General features: G+C 55.6%; 2 protein-coding genes across 4 annotated transcripts; both read right to left on the reverse strand.

Annotated features, from left to right (window-relative positions):
- Positions 1-881: 881 nt before the first annotated feature.
- LOC125628539 (monocarboxylate transporter 13) lies at positions 882-8,821 on the reverse strand. Of its 2 annotated transcripts, none has more exons than XM_075124156.1 (4): positions 8,741-8,821; positions 6,120-6,263; positions 3,517-4,284; positions 882-1,629 (listed from the first exon to the last, which is right to left on the reverse strand). In XM_075124156.1, the coding sequence occupies exons 2-4, from the start codon at positions 6,211-6,213 to the stop codon at positions 1,367-1,369; spliced, it is 1,125 nt and encodes a 374-aa protein (XP_074980257.1). In that variant the 5' UTR covers positions 6,214-6,263; positions 8,741-8,821; the 3' UTR covers positions 882-1,366. The 2 variants fall into 2 exon arrangements, with proteins under 2 accessions (XP_074980257.1, XP_048689530.1); XM_048833573.2 differs by lacking the exon at positions 8,741-8,821 and adding an exon at positions 6,612-7,607.
- On the reverse strand, positions 8,761-14,687 carry LOC125628646 (monocarboxylate transporter 13-like). Of its 2 annotated transcripts, XM_048833885.2 has the most exons (5): positions 14,579-14,687; positions 13,765-14,043; positions 13,412-13,555; positions 11,620-12,387; positions 8,761-9,380 (listed from the first exon to the last, which is right to left on the reverse strand). In XM_048833885.2, exons 2-5 carry the CDS (start codon positions 13,979-13,981, stop codon positions 9,226-9,228), a joined length of 1,284 nt encoding a protein of 427 aa, XP_048689842.1. In that variant the 5' UTR covers positions 13,982-14,043; positions 14,579-14,687; the 3' UTR covers positions 8,761-9,225. The 2 variants fall into 2 exon arrangements, with proteins under 2 accessions (XP_048689842.1, XP_074980256.1); XM_075124155.1 differs by lacking the exon at positions 13,412-13,555.
- Positions 14,688-19,617: the final 4,930 nt, after the last annotated feature.

The following is a 19,617-nucleotide window of genomic DNA, read 5'->3' on the forward strand; positions in this document are numbered from 1 at the left end:
GGGTGGGGAGCTGGTGAATTTCACCCCAGCCCTGCCACATGCCTCTTGTACCCCACCCAAATTGCCCCTTCTGCACCCCCCACAGGAGTGTGGAGATCTCCAGGTGACAGTGAGGTTCACTGTTCCTTCCTGCTCCCCGGGATACTAGGGTCCAGGAGTCCTGGCTCCCAGCCCCCCACCTGCTCTAACCACCAGCCCCCACTCCCCAGCCAGAGCCCGGGAGAGAACCCAGGAGTCCTGGCTCGCGGCCCCCGCAGCTCTAACCCACCAGCCCCCACTCCCCTCTCAGAGCCAGGGAGAGAACCCAGAAATCCCCGCTCTTCCCCACGCTCCACATCTGCAGCGTCTCCGTAGCCTCTTTCAGCCACACCCCCCGAAACCTCACGCAGGATTCCAGCCTGTCTCCTTTCCGCCTCCCTGTCTCTGCCCTCCAAGGGTCCCATTGACCCGGCTTGCCCGTGGGCCTGGGGCACCGAGATAAGGGCGGGTGGGGTTGGGCGCTGCTGATAAGAAATACAGCTGAAGCTTCAAAAGGGCCTCTGGGGTCAGCCGCGGGCTCGGCTCCCAGGGTGAACCTGGTGCCTACCCTGCATTTAACGCCGAGAGCGTGGTTTTCCGGCAAATGTTTTTTCAGTAGGGTCTACACAAACTTCAAGGGGAGAAGCCGGTGGAAGAGCAGACCTGAGCTGTAAAAATGGAGTAACCCTCTCAGAAGAGTGACTCTGGATTTAAACTATTGACTGAACTGGAGTCACTCAGGATTTACACCACTGAGTGAATTGGAGTGGCTCTGGATTCACACTGGTGGTATTGAGCTCAGTATCTGGCCCTTTTTGCACTGCAGCGACTCTGGATTTACACCGGTGGAATTGAGATCAAAGTCTGGTCCTCATAGCTTTTATTGATTGGGAGTGACTCTGGATTTACACCATTGAGTGAATTGGAGTGGCTCTGGATTCACACTGGTGGTACTGAGCTCAGTATCTGGCCCTTTTTACACTGCAGCAACTCTGGATTTACACCAGTGGAATTGAGATCAAAGTCTGGTTCTTATAGCTTTTATTGATTGGGAGTGACTCTGGATTTGCACCATTGACTGAACTGGAATGACTCTGGATTTACACCAGTGGAACTGAGATGTGAATCTGGCTGTTACGCTGAACTCTGGATTTACACTAGCATCACTGAGCTCAGAATCTGGTCCTTATATCATTGTCCGAACTGGAGCCACTCTGGATTTACACCATTAACTGAACTGGAGTTACTCTGGATTTACACCACTGGAATTGAGCTCGGAATCTAGCCTGCTGTGATTACCCTCCTCCCCCATTTCCAATGTCACTTCATCTCACTCCTCTCTAGGACGTTATTGTCCTGATTTAAGTGGGGACGGTTGTCCTGAGCCGTTCCCAGAGCTCAGCGCCCAGGGCTCCCTTGTGCAGGGGTGGTCTCCATTCTGGTGGGTTAAATTCCCAGCATCCTCTGGGTCACCTGACTGTTTGGGAGGAGAAGCAGTGGAACAGGAGCAAAAGTTTGGCACTGTAAAGAGGACCAGGCCCCCCGCCATGAGGAAAGTCCCAGATGCTATGAAAGAGACTGTGTAGCTCCCAGTCACATCCCTTAGGAAACCTAGTACACAAAAGAACACAAGTTATACCAATATTAGGGGTACCTAGAACCCAGCTTGCATCATTTTGTGACACCTACAATGTACCGAGTTGGAGTGGACTATAGTTTATATGGTATCGTGCATCTAGATCACACCATGTTACGCCAGTCTAGAACCCAGCGTGCCTATTTGTGTTACCTAGAATGTGCGGAGTCAGAATAGACAACATCTTATGTGATTATGATGCATCTAGAACACAGCATGTTAAGCCTACCTGGAACACAGAATGCATCATCTTTGTGCTACGTAGGACATATTAAGCTGGGGTTGACTATAGCTCATAGGCACTGCCTAGGATTCAACTACTTATGGCTACCTAGAACCCAGCATGCAGCCAACGGTAGGTATCTAAAATGCAGCAAGATTGGAATTGCGACAAAAGTCCCATGGGTAAAGTTAGGCACAACAATGGAGGCTATGAGCTATTTGTGACGAAGTGGGACTGTTCTTAATGTTTCCTCTGAATAGTGTGAGGGTACCTCAGTTTCCCCTAGGCAGTTCTTAAGTATCTAGGTGGGGGATGAGGGTGTATGATCGTTGCAGAGCCCTAGAGGGCAGGTGTGTGCAGGGGTCTGGACACAGAGAATGGCCGACACTCTGTTTCCTGGCAACTGAGGGCCTGGGCCATTCCCCCCTGCAAGGTGAGAGCTAAAGGGTTGGAGAACAAAGGAATCAGGTCCCCTCCTGGCCCGGAAAGGGACAAAGCCCAGAGGAGGGGGGGCTGGAGAGAGTTTCAGTTTGGGGCTGGCTGGGGACATGGAGTGAAGTGTAGATGGGGTTGTCTGCCTCACTGCCCCCCAAAATGGACCCAGCTGAGGGGTCCCGTTCTCTGCACCTACAAGCTCTGTGTTAGACCATGTTCCTGTCGTCTAATAAACCTTCTGTGTTACTGGCTGGCTGAGAGTCCCGTCTGACTGCGGAGTTGGGGGGCAGGACCCTCTGGCTTCCCCAGGACCCCACATGGGTGGACTCGCTGTGGGAAGCGCACGGAGGGGCAGAGGATGCTGAATGCTCCGAGGTCAGACCCAGGAAGGTGGAAGCTGTGTGAGCTGTGTGTCCTGCAGACAGGCTGCTCCCAGAAAGGAGACTGCCCCAGAGTCCTGCCTGGCTTCGTGGGGAACAGTCCCAGAGCATCGCCCGGGGACTCTGTGACAGTATTCACAACCCAGCAAGGTTGTGATTTCTAGAACATAAGCTGGAGTAGTCACCAAGAGAGTTTGAGCCTGCAGTTGTGTGCAGGTTACAGGTTTAGGGCTCCCTGGAAAACACAAGTCTACCTAGAACGCAGAGCAGATCGAGTTCCAATTGCCTAGAAAGCTGGATTCAGGAGATGCCCATGACCCACAGTGTTAGAGCTACCTGGAACCGAGGGAATATAGTGTTCCAACTATCCAGAAAGCCAAGTACTGGAGTTGTCCTTAACCAATATGGTTACAGCTATCTTGAACCCAGGCCTTCTAGTGTTCAAATAATCTAGACAGCTGGGATGTGAAGTCACGTCTAGCCCAGAGGGTTAGAGCTACCTAGAACCTAAGCATGTAGCATTCCAGTTACTCAGAAAGCCAGGTTCTAGAGCTGCCTACAGCCCATAGGGCTAGCACTACCTAGAATGTACAAATTTAGGGGGTGTGAACCATGGCCCCTGCGGTGACCCCAAAGGTTAGAGGGTGGGTGAAATGGTACCCAGACTGAAGAGATCACCTACAACCTGGTTCCTGCTTGTGGGTCACCAGAACCTCCCTGGCTACTTCACATTGGCTGATCCATGCCCGTGGAATGAGCAGCCAGGGGATGGGAGGTGCTTGCTGCCTAAAGTAGGGGGAGAAAGGCAAACTCCAAGACCTTACCAGATAACGGGGGGCCAGCCAGAGCCCCAAAACTCTCCAGTAGGTTTATGAGCCCAGTAGCTTCTGAGATCCGACCAGTCCTCACGATTTCCACCAGGCTGGAGAATTTCAGTGGGATAACGGCACCAGCTAAGAACCCATAGCAGATGTCAATGCCCATCAGGATGGGATAGGTGTGCCCAAAGGGAACCAGGAGCAGCGTGACGCCCGTCAGGAGGATCCAGAGAGTCAGGATGTGAAGGAGGCGGAAGGCCCTGCGGGCATCCAGCCAGCCAGCCACCAGGCGGCCACACAGATCGGTGGCACCCATCACGGACACGAGGCAGGCAGCCTGGTATTCGTCAAAGCCTATCTCGCGGGCGTGGGGCACTAGGTGGACAAAGGGGACAAGGTAGCCCAAATTCATCAACAGGCCAGCTACAGCAAAGGTCAGGAAAGGCCGACTGGCAAGCAAAGCCAAGCCAAACAGGGAGGACAGCTTCGCCAGCCACGACCTCTGTGGGGCTGGTGCCAGAGCCAAGTCCTCTGCCAGGGCCAGTGGGCGGAGGAGGGTGCCACATGCCACCAGGTGGAAGGTCAGGCCTGCCACAATCATGAGCCCTCCACGCCAGCCATAGGAGTCCACCAGGAACTGGAAGAGGGGGGAGAAGGCCAGCGAGGACAACCCAGGTGCAGAGAAGGCCACAGCGATGGCCAGCGCCCGGCGTCGTTTGAAGTAACGGGCAAGCATGGCCACTGAAGGGGCAAAGACTAGCGCGCCACCGAAGCCTGCAAGAGAGGTGGGGAACTGGGGTTATGGGGGTTGGATAGGTGGGCTCTCCTGCTTCGAGCCAGGAGATTGTGCTACTTAGAATGGTTTGAGTCGGAGTTGACTACAGCTTGTATGGATGCGTCTAGGATGCACCATGCTGAGCCAGCGTAGAACCCCGCATGAATCCTGTTTGTGCGACCTAGAACGTCTGGAGCTGGAGTAGACTACAGTGTATAGGCCTAGGACACATCTAGAATGCACCATGCTATGCCAACCTAGAACCCACCACGAATCCTGTTTGTGCGACCTAGAACATCTGGAGCTGGAGTAGACTGTAGTGTATAGGCCTAGGACGCATCTAGAATGCACCATGCTATGCCAACTTGGAACCCACCATGAATCCTGTTTGTGTGACCTAGAACATCTGGAGCTGGAGTAGACTACAGCTTACAGGGCTAGGATGCATCTGGAGCACACTGTGTTAAGACAAACCTAGAACTAGGTGTGATGATGTGACGCAGCAGGGAGGGAGGCGTGTTGACCTGGGAATGTGCCCTGGGGATGGGAGACCTGAGAGCCTGTAACCTGAGCCAGGAGGGGGAGGGGGAGGTAACACCTCTGCCCAGGAACGTGAAGACAGGCTGCAGGAGAGAGCCTGCTGCGGGAGTTTAGTTTCAGTTTGGGGCTGGGTGGAGGAACACAGGGAACCCCAGGGCTGGGGTCTAAGCTCTCTGCTCCCCCAGAAGGACTTGACTGAGGGGTCCTGGGTGTACCCACAAGTTCTGTTTTGGACTGTGTTCCTGTTGTCCAATAAACCTTCTGTTTTACTGGCTGGCTGAGAGTCTCAGTGAATCCCAGGAAGAGGGGTGCAGGGCCTGGACTCCCCCACACTCCATGACACTAGGCATGACTCCTGTCTGTGCTACCTAGAACCTACTGAATTGAAGTAGACTCCAGCTTGTACAGCTATCGTGCATCTGGAATGGCCCATGTTAAGCCAACCTAGAACCCATCGTGAATCCTGTTTGTGCTACCTAGAACATATTGGAGTTGTGAAAATGCAGCTCAGATTACACCGCAATGGTCGTTGGATCTGTATTGATTTCGCATTGGGGCGTCTGTGTGGCATGAAAACCTCCCCCCAAATTAGAACATTCTCATTTTGTCAGGTCCACATTTCCTTCAACTTTGTTTCCAAACATGCTCGAAATCAGAACATGCAAAGCTGAGATTGGTTCAAACTTTTCGATGCACCGCAAACTTCGACAAATGTCAGTTCTGACCCAAAATGCACAGCCCTCCTTCCCCCCCCCCCTTGCATCGGTCGGGAATTGCCCGCACACCAAAACCCCCATGTCCTCCCTCGCATTATCCGGACACCGGAGGCTACTGGGGAGGAGGGAGTGGAGCGGAGATTTCACAGCTCATTGGGTGGGATCAGCCCTTTGTTATAGTGAAGGCTGGAGCCTCAAAGCTCGAGAGCCTCGTTGCGCTGGGATTGGGACCAGGGTTTGCTGATCTAGAACCGGGTTTGCTGTTCTAGAATCTGGTTCTCCAGATCCTTCATTATAGAAGGTTCTAAGCTACAGCCAAGGGCCAGTCAATCCTCACTGCCCAAGCCCAGAGCATCCTTCTGTCCAGATTTTACCCAGAATGCCTTGCTTCCAGGAAGAGGCCTGTGCAATGGGCTAGACTCCCATGGTGCACTGAGGCTACCCAGAATCCCTTGCTCCTGGTCTTGGGTGAGGATGGTCCCAGAGTGCACTGGGTTACCCAGAAGCCCTTGCTCCCAGCCTTGAGTGAGGATACTCCCAGAGGGCACTGAGGCAGGGGGGGTTCAGGGGAGACCTACCTGAGAGCAGCCCGATGCTCAGGTACAGGTGCGTCAGGCTGGTGGCGAAGGACGCCAGGAACATGCCCAGCCCCAAGAGGATGCCCCCGGCCATCACCACAGGGCGCGTGCCATACTGGGTGCTGAGGGCAGTGCCCACTGGACCTGCAAGGGGCAGCAGAGGGATACCGGTCGGGCCCCGTTACCCTGCGATGCAGCTGACTCTGGGGGAGGAGTGGAGGTATGTGGAGCTCAGAGCACCCTCCTTTCCTGGAGGATGGTGCAATAAGTGGGGTTGGGAGAATCCCAGTGAAAAACAGCCGCCCTGCCCAAGAGGTGGGCGCATCTCAGCGCCGGGCAAGGGGTCCCTGTATAACCAGCCGCCCCACCCCAGAGGTGGCCGCATCTCAGCGCCGGGAGAGGGGTCCCTGTGTAACCAGCCGCCCCGCCGGGCAAGGGATGAGACATTCTGGTTAAAGCGGGGAGGGAGAAGGCTGGAGAGTCGATACTCACTAGCAAACAGCAGGATGGCTATTGTAATGGACGTGACCCAGGACACGCGCCCCGCCGGCTCCCCGAAGTGCCCCACAAACTCCACGAAGAAGACCCCGAAGGAGCGGATCACCCCGAAAATCAGCCCCGACTCCAGGAAGACTGCCAGGGCCACTAGCCAGCCCCAGCCCCCATCGGGGGGCTCCGAGAGGACGGGGCGCTCCATGGAGATTCAGTGCAGAGTGCCAGAGGTGAGTCTGGCATAATCAGCTGCCTCACTCCTCCCCAGAGGGGGTAGCCCCTCGGTGCTGGGTGAGCAATCTCTGTGTAACATTGCTGTGTGGCTGATCAATCTGCTCCACCCCAGAGGTGACTCCACGATGAACGGTCCCCGGGCAGCGCAGCAGGGGGGGTTGGGCCATGAATCAGCAGCCATGCCCTACGCCAGAGGTGGCTGCATCCCAGCGAGTGCCCTGCAGAATGACCCTGAGGCTGTTAACCTCGGGGTGGGTGAGGCTGCACAGAGGCCCCCTCGACCCTCTCCCGGCTCCGGGGACCCGGCAAACAGCAGCAGGGTGCCTGGCACCAGACGGCAACCCGGGTCTCAAAGGTTGGGCTTTCTTATCAATGAATTGTGAAGCGAAGTCCGCAGCTGAGAGGAGGCGTCTAATGGCAGCCCCACCCTTCCCCCCACCCCATGTGTTGCTAGGCTATGAACCCCATCAGTCTGGCCCCGGTGGGTGTGGGAGAAAACTGGGGGCAGCTGGTTAGCCAGGGACCCCTCGCCCGGCACTGAGATGCGGCCACCTCTGGAGCAGGGCAGCTGGTTACACAGGGATCATAGAATCATAGAATATCAGGGTTGGAAGGGACCCCAGAAGGTCATCTAGTCCAACCCCCTGCTCGAAGCAGGACCAATCCCCAATTAAATCATCCCAGCCAGGACTTTGTCAAGCCTGACCTTAAAAACCTCTAAGGAAGGAGATTCTACCACCTCCCTAGGTAACGCATTCCAGTGTTTCACCACCCTCTTAGTGAAAAAGTTTTTCCTAATATCCAATCTAAACCTCCCCCACTGCAACTTGAGACCATTACTCCTCGTTCTGTCATCTGATACCATTGAGAACAGTCTAGAGCCATCCTCTCTGGAACCCCCTTTCAGGTAGTTGAAAGCAGCTATCAAATCCCCCCTCATTCTTCTCTTCCGCAGACTAAACAATCCCAGCTCCCTCAGCCTCTCCTCATAAGTCATGTGTTCCAGACCCCTAATCATTTTTGTTGCCCTTCGCTGGACTCTCTCCAATTTATCCACATCCTTCTTGAAGTGTGGGGCCCAAAACTGGACACAGTACTCCGGATGAGGCCTCACCAATGTCGAATAGAGGGGAACGATCACGTCCCTCGATCTGCTCGCTATGCCCCTACTTATACATCCCAAAATGCCATTGGCCTTCTTGGCAACAAGGGCACACTGCTGACTCATATCCAGCTTCTCGTCCACTGTCACCCCTAGGTCCTTTTCCGCAGAAAAGGATCCCTCACCCAGCACTGAGATGCGGCCACCTCTGGAGCAGGGCGGCTGGTTACACAGGGATCCCTCACCCAGCACTGAGATGCGGCCACCTCTGGGGTGGGGCGGCTGGTTATACAGGGGCCCTTCACCTAGTGCTGAGATGCAGCCACTGCTGGGGCAAGACAGCACCAGGTAGAACCAGTACCAGGTGAGGGATCCCTGGATAACCAGTCGCCCCGTCCCAGAGGTGGCCATATCTCAGCGCCGGGCGAGGGGTCCTTGTATAAATATCTGTGGATCTCGGCTGACACGGAGCTGGCTCCCCCCTCTCTCCAGCCTCCCTGGAAGGCTGTGGCCAGTTCTGCGGGGGACACGCGTCACGAAAGCCATTCAGGGTGTGCAACTCCAGGGGAAGGAAGCCGAGCTAGTCAAGGCATCACATTTCTGCCATCAACTTTTGAGCTAGAGACCCTCACCACAGAGGGTCTGGCAGAGTCGCCGTGTGTCCCTCTCCCCACTTAGTTTGTTTTCCAATCTCCCCCTAAATCAACAGGGTTCTAGCTATCAATGCCTCGACCGTGCCCTGAAAGTTTGGAACCGATCGGCCGGGGCGGCCGGTTGCGACTGTGTTACGCACAGACAGACAGAGAAACGCGGTCAAAGGGAGGGGACGACCTTCACTAGCTCGGCCAATCAAGCGCAAATTTTTCATGGGGAGGGCGATTAACCAGGGGGGCCAATTTCCCCTGGAGTGGTGGCGTCTTCTCCATCACACGTGTCCTTTTAAATCAAGACTGCTAGCTCGACCATCAGATATGGGCTGTAGGCAGGAATGGCTGGAGTTCTCTGTGCCATGCAGAAGGTCAGACTAGGGGACCATTGCGGTCCTTTCTAGCCTGAAAGATCTAGGATGCTTTGGACACCAGTTTGCAAAGAGGAGTGAATCTGGACTGGGTAGCTTCCTCCTTCTATCTCTTATGCATCCTCCAACCGTCTTACGATGGTCAGCGAAGAAGCAGACACCTATCGGCTGGCTCTGTATACAGTACTCGCTGCTCTGCCTCCTGCTGACCTCTCACTTCTGATCTGGCTCTCTGGGACAACCCCCCAGGAGCTAAAGTCTCAGGGGTCTCCCCTGGTCTCCTCCTCAGTTGTTGAGTCCATGGGGCAGGAGAAATAATTTGGCAGGGCAAAAAGGAGCAAACTTCCAGCGAGGAGGAAAGCCCCTGCTACAATGAAAGAGGCTGTGTAGTCCCCAGTCATGTCCCGCAGCCAACCTAGAACATACAAAGCTTTGGGTTACCGAGAGCACACGGTGTGTGTCACCTAGAACCTGGAGCATCTAATTATTTAGACATGCTAGAACATACAAGTCTTTGTGTTATCTAGAATGCACTACATGTTACCTGGAACCCAGAATATCTAATTCTCTAGACATCCCAGAACATATGTGGCTTTGAGTTATCTAGAGTGTACAATATGCATTACCTAGAACCCAAAATGCCTCATTGCCTAGACATCCTGCACGGATTATCTAGAAAGTACTGTATGTGTCACCTAAGTCACAGAACATCTTGGTGTCTAGACAGACTAGACGGTACGAAGTGATGGGTTACCTAGAAAGTACTGAAAGGGCTACCTAGAACCCCAAAGCCTGGTGGTTTGGACAGCCTAGAACATATCTGCTTGACAGTCTCATGGGACTATGCAGACCACAGTCATGGATTATCTCAAACACATTTTCAGTGATACTTAGACTCCAGAATACCATATTCTATACATATCCTGCTGTTGTCTCTTGTCTTATACTTAGATGGTAAGGGCTTTGGGGGAAGGACCATCTGTGATGAAGTGGGACTGTTCTTAATGTTTCCTCTGAACAGTGTGGGGGTGCCTCAGTTTCCCCTAGGCAGTTCTTAAGTATCTAGTTGGTGGGATAAGGGGGTATGGTCATTGCAGAGCCCTAGAGGGCAGGTGTGTGCAGGTGTCTGGACGCAGAGGATGGCCAACACCCTGTTTCCTGGCAACTGATGCCCTGGGCCCTTCCCCCCTGCAAGGTGAGAGCTGAAGGGTTGGAGAACAAAGGAATCAGGTGACCTCCTGGCCCGGGAAAGGGACAAAGCCCAGAGGAGGAGGGGCTGGAGGGAGTTTCAGTTTGGGGCTGGCTGGAGACATGGAGTGAAGGGCAGACGTGGTTGTCTGGCTCACTGCCCCCCAAAATGGACCCAGCTGAGGGGTCCTGTTCTCTGCACCTACAAGCTCTGTGTTAGACCATGTTCCTGTCGTCTAATAAACCTCTGTTTTACTGGCTGGCTGAGAGTCCCGTCTGACTGCAGAGTTGGGGGGCAGGACCCTCTGGCTTCCCCAGGAGCCTGCCTGGGCGGACTCGCTGTGGGAAGCACACGGAGGGGCAGAGGATGCTGAATGGTCCGAGGTCAGACCCAGGAAGGTGGAAGCTGGGTGAGCTGTGTGTCCTGCAGACAGGCTGCTCCCAGAAAGGCGACTGCCCCACAGTCCTGCCTGGCTTCGTGGGGAGCAGTTCCAGAGCATCGCCCGGGGACCCCATGACACCATCTTTGGATTCTATACAGCTCCTAGCACAATCGAGTTCCAGTCCATGACAAGGGCTCCTATGTCTACAGTAATCAATCACTAATAATGTTCTAGCTAGCTGGCCGACATCAGGCATTAGCCTACATGATTTCAGGCTACAGAGGCCCACATGGGTTTATTGGCTACCTAGAACCCATACTTAGAACCCAGAATGCCACGATTTAGTTCTCAGGATTGGAGTCATCTTTAGATCATATGATTAGGGCTTTTTAGAGTTGTTAGAGCTACCTAGGACCCGGAGCGCCACAGCCTAGCACCCAGGATTGGCATCCCCTTTCGACCATATTCCTAGGGCTATTTAGACAATGGGAGGCTTTGGGTGACCTAGAACATGTTGTTCAACTAGAACCCAGGTCTTCCGAGTCCCAGGCCAGGACCTCGTTCTGGGGGAAGGTTTAATTCTGGGGGTTACCTGTAATTAATGGGTCACCTTCCTTTTTGTTTCCCTCCCTCCCTACAGCCCTCTCTATGAAGCTAGATTGATGAATTCATGCAAGAAAGGCTTAGAACTTGTGGGAGTGGGTGTCCACCCCCACACAAGACTGGAAGGGGTGATGGTGGCCAAGTAGGGACTCTAGGGGGTAGTCCATAGTTGTTCCCTGGGAGGAGGGAAGTGGGAGGCTGGCGAACCCAGAGATGGGGGAGAGGGGGAAGCCAGGACGTAGGGCAGTGACTGGAGAGCCTGTGAGCTGGAACCCAGAGTAGAGGGCAGGCCCGGGTTCCCCTACCAGCCCCTGGGGATGTGTCAGAGACCAGGCAAAGGACGGTGGGCTGCCTGGGTCCACTTGTCAGGAAAGACTTTTATCTGCCTCCTTCCTCAGTTTCTCCTGGCAGCAACCGTTCCAAATATTGGGTCCAAAAGGGACGGGGCAGCCCAGTAGGAAAGAGAACCTGGTTCCTTACCGGACAGAGGGGCCCCCACGAGGGAGCCAGCACTTTCCAGCATTTGCATGAGCCCAATCCCCTCCATGATGTGCCCCGTTCCCACGATCTCCGCCAGGCCGGAGAACTGGAGGGGCACCAGGGCGCCGGCGAAGAAGCCGTAGCAGATGCAGAGGCCCATCAGGAGGGAGTAGCTCTGCCCCAGGGGCACCAGCATCATGGAGAGGCCCGTCAGGACAGTCCAGAGGGTCAGGCTGTGGACCAGACGGATGGCGAAGCGGTCGGCCAGCCAGCCGCCCACCACACGGCCGCACAGGTCGGCCACGGCGGCCGAGGACAGGAGGAAGGCGGCTCGGTATTCGTCGAAGCCCAGCTCCCGGGCGTGGGGCACCAGGTGGACATAGGGCACGTAGTAGCCGGCATCCACCAAGATGAAGGCCGCAGAGAACAGGAGGAAGGGCCTGTGGCAGGCCAGGCGTGGCCAGCAGAAGGAGGAGAAGGCCGGCAGCTGCAGCCACCCTGCCTCCTGCACGGATGCCTTGTTGCCCTCCAGCTCCAACGGCCGCAGCAGGGCCCCGGCGGCCACCAGGTTGAAGGAGATGCCAGCCACCACCAGGAGGGCCCCCCGCCAGGCGTAGGTGTCCACCAGCAGCTGGAAGAGTGGGGAGAAGGCGAAGGAGGCCAGGCCTGCCCCCGAGACAGCCAGGCCCGTGGCGAAGGCCCGGCGCTTGCTGAAGTACCGGGCCACAGAAGCCACGGAAGGGGTGAAGACCAAGGCCCAGCCCAGTCCTGCGGGGGGGGGAAGGAAAGTGAACAGGTGACCAAAACCAGGATTGGTGGGTCTGATCTGGGGATGGGGCAGGTAGGACACCAGGCTGAATGGAGCATTCTAGATAACGCAAAGCATTGTATGTTCTAGGATGTCTAAACAATTAGATACTCTGGGTTCTAGGTGACACATGCCGTGTGCTCTAGGTAACCCAAAGCATTGTATGTTCTAGGTTGGCTGCAGGACATGACTGGGGAGAAAGAGCCATTGTCCCTTTAGCATCTGGCCTGGGGGTGGGAGAGTCATGAGCAATTAGAGACACGTCATCTCAAGCCATGCTGGCTGGGTCTGGGATGGGGGGAGGGGAAGTCCTGGTGAAGCCCGTGAGTGGGGGGTTCTAGGTGCCAGCTGCCATTGTGCTGGGTTCTAGATCACTGCTCTGGCCCTTGCTCTAGCTTGCCAGAGCTGTGGCGGGGAAGGAACTGGGTGAAATGGACTGGCCTGAGCTAGGCAGGAAATTGGCCTTGCGACGATCTAGGCCACGCTCGTGAGCATGGAGATCTGGGCTAGAGCAACTATGGATGATCCAGAGCAGAGGGTTCTAGAGCTCAGAAGGGGCAGCAGAGTCTGGGCCATGGGCACCACACTCAAGAACCAAGGCCATGGGAGGTGTGGGTGTGGGTGTGATTTTCCACTGCTTCGTGTGCCATGGTCTAGCTCGACCACCAGATATGGGCTGGAAGGAGGAGTAGGCAGCAGGGATGGTGCAGGAGGCCAGATTGGACGGTCCCCTCCTGGTCTTAATGTCTAGGACCCATCTGGGAGGAGGAATGGCTGCAGAACCCTAAAAGAGACCCCCCCCCGGTCCCAGGACCCTAACCTGAGGACACAGATGCCTGGATTTTACCCAGGAGCCCCTGCTCCCTGGGCAACTATAACTAGACCATGGTGCACTGGGTTACCCAGAAGCCCTTGCTCCCAGCCTTGAAGGAGGATACTCCCAGAGGGCACTGAGGCGGGGGGGAGGTCTCAGGGGGGACCTACCTGAGAGCAGCCCGATGCTCAGGTACAGGTGGGTCAGGCTGGTGGCGAAGGACGCCAGGAACATGCCCAGCCCCGAGAGGACACCCCCGGCCATCACCACGGGGCGGGCGCCATACTGGGTGCTGAGGGCGCTGCCCACCGGACCTGCAGGGGGCAGCAGAGAGACATGGGGCGGGCCCTGTTACCCTGCGATGCAGCTGACTCTGGGGGAGGAGTGGGCTTGCTGGGGAGCTCTGGGCTTCCCCCAGCAGGGGCTCTTTGGGGAGCAGTGGCTGGGGGAGGGGGGCTCCCAGCTACTCCACTTCTGTTCCTGAGATCTTAGCCCCCCACCCACGCCGGGGTCCCTCACTCACCCCCCAGCTGCTGCACGCTGATCCCGATGGAGGTCACCCATGAGACGCGCCCCGCCAGCTCCCCGAAGTACCCCACAAACTCCATGAAGAAGACGCCGAAGGAGCGGATCACCCCGAAAACCAGCGCTGACTGGAGGAAGCCGGCTAGCACCACCATCCAGCCCCACCCCCCATCGGGGGGTTCAGGGCATGCAAGTTCTGCCATGGGGTCCCCCATCGCTGTTCCCTGGAGACAGGAGATCAGAAGTTGCTGGGGGCTGGGGTGGAAAAACAAACCAGCTGAAGGGAAAGAGATGAGGGTCAGTCCATGAACTTTGATGCTGTGGATCCTCTGGCAAGCTAGTCTCCTCAATTCCTGAGACGCAGCTGGGGAAACTGAGGCACAGGGAGACAAAGGCTCCTGCCAGCAACTTACCAGCACAGCTGATGAGACAAGGCAGGAGTCCTGGCTTCCAGCCTCCTCCCCGACCTCCGCTACATCCCGCTCCCCTTGCTGGGTTAGAACCCAGGAGTCCTGGCTCCCAGTATCCCCCCTGCTCTAACCACTACACCCCACTCCCCTCCTAGAGTCCTGGCTTCCAGCTCCCCCTGCTCTAACCATCAGACCCAGCTCCTATCCCGGAGCCAAGGATAGAACCGAGGCGTCCTGGCTTCCATCCCCCAGCTGCTCTAACCACCAGATCCTGCTCCCCTCCCAGAGTCGGTGAGAGAACCCAGCAGTCCTGGCTCCCAGGCCGCCGCTGCTTTAACCCACCAGCCCCCACTTCCCTCCCAGAGTCAAAGAAAGAACCCAGGAGTCCTGGCTCCCAGCTACCTCTGGGTCTGCGCTGAGCTCTAGGAGTCCCAGGAGCGCCAGGGACAGGCTGGGGGCCGGGGGCTGCAGGCCGTGTCCGAGGGGGGGACGACTCGGATCACACGGCAAATAGGGGGGACAAAGTCCACTTTGTGTCCTCAAGAATTTCCTTCCGCTCCCCCGCCCCCCAGCCAGGCCACTGGCTCCTTCCCCCTCCCCCTTCGCTTTAAGACAGTGGTTCTCAAACGGTGGGTCGGGACCCCCATTTGAATGGGCCGGCCAGAGCTGGCCGAGAGTTGCTGGGACCCTGGGCCGAAGCCTGAGCCCCACCGCCCGGGCCCCAAGCCCTCAGGCTTCTGCTTTGTTCCCCCTGCCCGGGGCAGTGGGAGTCGAGCTTAGGCTTCGGTCCCCATTCCTGGGGTCATGTAGTCATTTTTGTTGTCAGAAAGGGGGCACAGTGAAGTCTGAGAACCCCCTGCTTTAAGGGCAGGACTGAGACAACTATGGGTCTTGAGAAGGAATGTACCTGGGGCACTGCCAGGACTCCTGGGTTCTCTCCCTGGCTCTGGGAGGGGAGTGGGGGCTAGTGGTTAGAGCGGGGGGGCTGGGAGCCAGGACTCCTGGGTTCTCTCCCCAGCTCTGGGAGGGGAGTGGGGGCTGGTGGGTTAGGGCTAGAAGCCAGGACTCCTGGGTTGTCTCCCTGGCTCTGGGAGGGGAGTGGGGGCTAGTGGTTAGAGCCAGGGGGGCTGGGAGCCAGGACTCCTGGGTTCTCTCCCCAGCTCTGGGAAGGGAGTGGGGGCTGGTGGGTTAGGGCTGGAAGCCAGGACTCCTGGGTTCTCTCCCCAGCTGTGGGAGGGGAGTGGGGGCTGGTGGTTAGAGCAGCCGGGTGGGGCTGGGATATCATCTGCTATTTTGTTACCCAGTTTTGAGAGATCCTTTTGTAACTCTTCGCAGTCTGCTTGGGACTTAACTATCTTGAGTCGTTTTGTGTCATCGGCCAAGTTTGCCACCTCACTGGATACCCCTTTTCCCAGATCATCCCCACTCTCCCCAGCTGCCACTCTGCCATCGCCTCTCCCGGTCCTTCTGCAATTTCCATTTCAGCTCCACCGATGGGCCGTGAAGATCCCCCGCTGGTCGGGGAGGTGGATCCCGGGGCTGCCTGGCTGCTCCCAGCCCCTCCCCGGGCCCCAGCTCGCTCGGGAACTGGTGCAGGCCCTGGGGCCGCTTGGTGGTTCCCAGCCTCTCTCGCGGCCTCAGCTGAGTCAGGAACCGGCTCCTTGGCGCGATCCTCCTCTTCCAACCGAGCAATCAGCTGTGCCTCAGTGAGCTTTCCAGTGGGCAGCCCTCTCTCCTTGCACAGGTCTACAATGTCCTTCTTAAGGAGATGGTGATAGGCCATCTCCTCGCTGTTCCCACGTGCTCACGGACTCACAGGCCTGTGCTCTCAGCTCCCTCTGCTCCCTGGGAAGAATCGACAGCCCTTCTCGGGGGTCTACTCTCTCTCGGGGTTAAGTCGTAGGCTCCTCCGCCTCCTGGAACTGCACCTCTCAGAGCCTCCAGCCCGCCCGTCTCCCGTTAATCCCCCTTCGTTTTACTGCTCTCCAGTCACTTACTGCAGGATGCTCCAACCACGGGGTGCAGTTTATCCCACTGCTGACACCAGTTGTCACCGAGTCAAGGCTCTGGAACTGCTCCCTACGAAGCCAGGCAGGACTCCGGGGAACCTCCTCTCTCTGAGCAGACTGTCTCCAGGGCAAGAAGCTCACACAGCTTCCACCTTCCTGGGTCTGACCTCGGCGCATTCAGCATCCTCTGCCCCTCCGTTCGCTTCCCACAGCGAGTCTGCCCAGGCGGGGTCCTGGGGGGGGCCAGAAGGTCCTGCCCCCCAACTCCACAGTCAGACGGGACTCTCAGCCAGCCAGTAAAATAGAAGGTTTATTAGACGACAGGAACATGGTCTAAAACTGAGCTTGCAGGTGCAGAGAACAGGACCCCTCAGCTGGGTCCATTTTGGGGCCAGGGAGCCAGACAACCCCGTCTGCCCTTCACTCCATGTCCCCAGCCAGCCCCAAACTGAAACTCCCTCCAGCCCCCCCTCCTCTGGGCTTTGTCCCTTTCCCAGGCCAGGAGGTCACCGGATTCCTTTGTTCTCGGACCCTTTAACTCTCACCTTGCAGGGGGGAAGGGCCCAGGCCATCAGTTGCCAGGAAACAGGGTGTCGGCCATTGTCTGTGTCTAGACCTCTGCACACACCTGCCCTCTAGGGCTCTGCAATGATCATACACCCTTATCCCACCACCTAGATACCTAAGAACTGCATAGGGGAAACTGAGGCACCCCCACACTATTCAGAGGAAACATTAAGAACAGTCCCGCTTCGTCACAAAGCCTGACCTTAAAAACTTCTAAGGAAGGAGATTCCACCACCTCCCTTGGGAACCCATTCCAGTGCTTCACCACCCTCCTCGTGAAAAAGTTTTTCCTAATATCCAACCTAAACCTCCCCCACTGCAACTTGAGACCTTTACTCCTTGTTCTGTCATCTGCCACCACTGAGAACAGCCGAGCTCCATCCTCTGTGGAACCCCCCTTCAGGCAGTTGAAGGCTGCTACCAAATCCCCCCTCATTCTTCTCTTCTGCAGACTAAATAACCCCAGTTCCCTCAGCCTCTCCTCATAAGTCATGTGCCCCAGCCCCCTGATCATTTTTGTTGCCCTCCGCTGGACTCTCTCCAATTTGTCCACCTCCTTTCCGTAGTGGGGGTCCCAAAACTGGACGCAATACTCCAGGTGTGGCCTCACCAGTGATGAGTAGAGGGGAATAATCACTTCCCTCCATCTGCTGGTGATGCTCCTACTGATGCATGGAAGTGACATCATCATGGTTATTCTTCACTGACTGTCTGCCCCAAGGGGATGCTTGGAAACACCCGAGAAACCAGGACTGAACCGGAGAAGGGTTTGATCTGTTTGCTGTCCCTTAGAATCACTTCACATCTATCTTTTGTAATTAATAAATTTGTTTTTGTTTTGTCTGAAACCAGTGTGTGGGAGTCATAAGGGGGAGGTTTAGGTTGGATATTAGGAAAAACTTTTTCACTAGGAGGGTGGTGAAACACTGGAATGCATTCCCTAGGGAGGTGGTGAGATCTCCTTCCTTAGATATTTTTAAGGTCAGGCTTGACAAAGCCCTGGCTGGGATGATTTAATTGGGAATTGGTCCTGCTTCGAGCAGGGGGTTGGACTAGATGACCTCCTGCGGTCCTTTCCAACCCTGAAATTCTATGATAACGAGGGATGGAAAGCTGTGAATATTTCCTCTCCACATTGAGAGAGTGGGTGAATTTCATGAGCTTACGCTGTACAGTTCCCTGTGCAGTGCAGGACGGTATAATTTTGGGTTTTGAGTATCTGGGCACTTCCTTAGCTGAAGCTTTCCCATGCAGGGGCTGGTCAGAAAGCCTGTTGACACGTTACCACCACTGGCTGTGTCCCTACCTGAATGTGCGCTGGTGAAAGTGTGAGACCAAGAGCGTGTCTGTAGCTTGTCACAGCAGTACAGTGTGAAGGGAGCCCCGGCTGGTGGATCAGGCGGGTACCATAGTTCTGGAGGGAAAACCTGTCACACCCACCCCTTAGGCATTGGTGCAGAACTAAGGGAAACTGAGGCACACACTGTGTAAAACTCACATGCAACATAACAAGGTGAAAAGCCTCACTTCGTCACACCGAGTTATGGTGTTCCTCCTAAGTTTAAAAGGGTCTGAACTTAGGAAAGCCCATAGATCAACCTGCTTTAACACATCATCTATGTTAAAGGTCGCAGACCTTATGTTTTAGCTCATAACATCTATCTAGCTGAAAAGTCCCAAACATATGTATGCCAACTTCACCTTAGCTCAACATACAGGGTGTGGGCTGCAGGTCCCTTGTGTTACAGCCAAAATATACTCTAATATAAACCTATAATAATCAAACAAATAATCAAACCCGTAAGAAAATAAGAAACAATATATAGGCAAGCAAGCTGGGTAGCCTTTGATGTATCTCATGTACCTGTTATGTTCGTCAGTTTGTTGCCAGGACACCTCCGTGGTTGACACATGTGTCACGAAGTGGGACTGTTCTTAATATTTTCTCTGAATACTGTGTGGGTGCCTCAGTTTCCCCTAGGCAGTTCTTAAGTATCTAGGTGGTGGGATAAGGGTGTGTGATTGTTGCAGACACCCGGTCTCCTGGCAACTGATGGCCTGCAAGGTGCCAACTGAAGGTGTTGGAGAACAAAGAGATCTGGTGGCCTCCTTGCCTGGAAAAGAGACAAAGGCCAGAGGAGGGGCTGGAGGGGGTTTCAGTATGGAGCTAGCTGGGGAAACAGAGGGAGGCCCAGACCCTGGGTCTGGGCTCCCGACCCCCCAAGGTGGACCTGACTGAGGGGGTCCTGCTTTCTGTACCTACAAGCTCTGTTTTGGACTGTATTCCTGTCGTCTAATAAACCTTCTGGTTTACTGGCTGGCAGTCAATATAATAAAGGCAAGCTAGCCCATTGGCTATAATCGCAGTGAATAGAACGAAAGGCAAACAACATCTCTGGAGCCTTTCGAAAAAATTGGCATAACATTAACCATCCGCCAGCCATCTGCTACCGAAGCTGATTTCACGATTACAGACGACAGTTAGCCCTGGTCTACGAGTTTAGGTCGAATTTAGCAGCATTAGATCCATTTAACCCTGCACACGTCCACACGACCAAGCCTGTTTTGTCGACATCCCTTGGCCCGCGCCGCTTCCCGCAGCCCCCTTTGGCTTGGAATGGCGAACCGCGGCCAGTGGGAGCCGTGATCGGCCAAACCTGAAGATGCAGCAGGTAAACAAAGCGGCCTGGCCTGCCAGACGGCTTACCCTGCCATGCCGCGTGCCAAAGGTTGCCGATCCCTGGTAATGCAAGGAGGCATTCAGTGGCAGAGACCAGGAAAGAATTAAGTGAGCATGAAGAGCGGAGGCAGGACGCGATGCTGAGGCTAATGGGGGAGCAAACGGACATGATGAAGCATCTGGTG

This window comes from Caretta caretta, chromosome 28 (genome assembly GCF_965140235.1).
Source record: "Caretta caretta isolate rCarCar2 chromosome 28, rCarCar1.hap1, whole genome shotgun sequence".
Taxonomy (NCBI): domain Eukaryota; kingdom Metazoa; phylum Chordata; order Testudines; family Cheloniidae; genus Caretta; species Caretta caretta.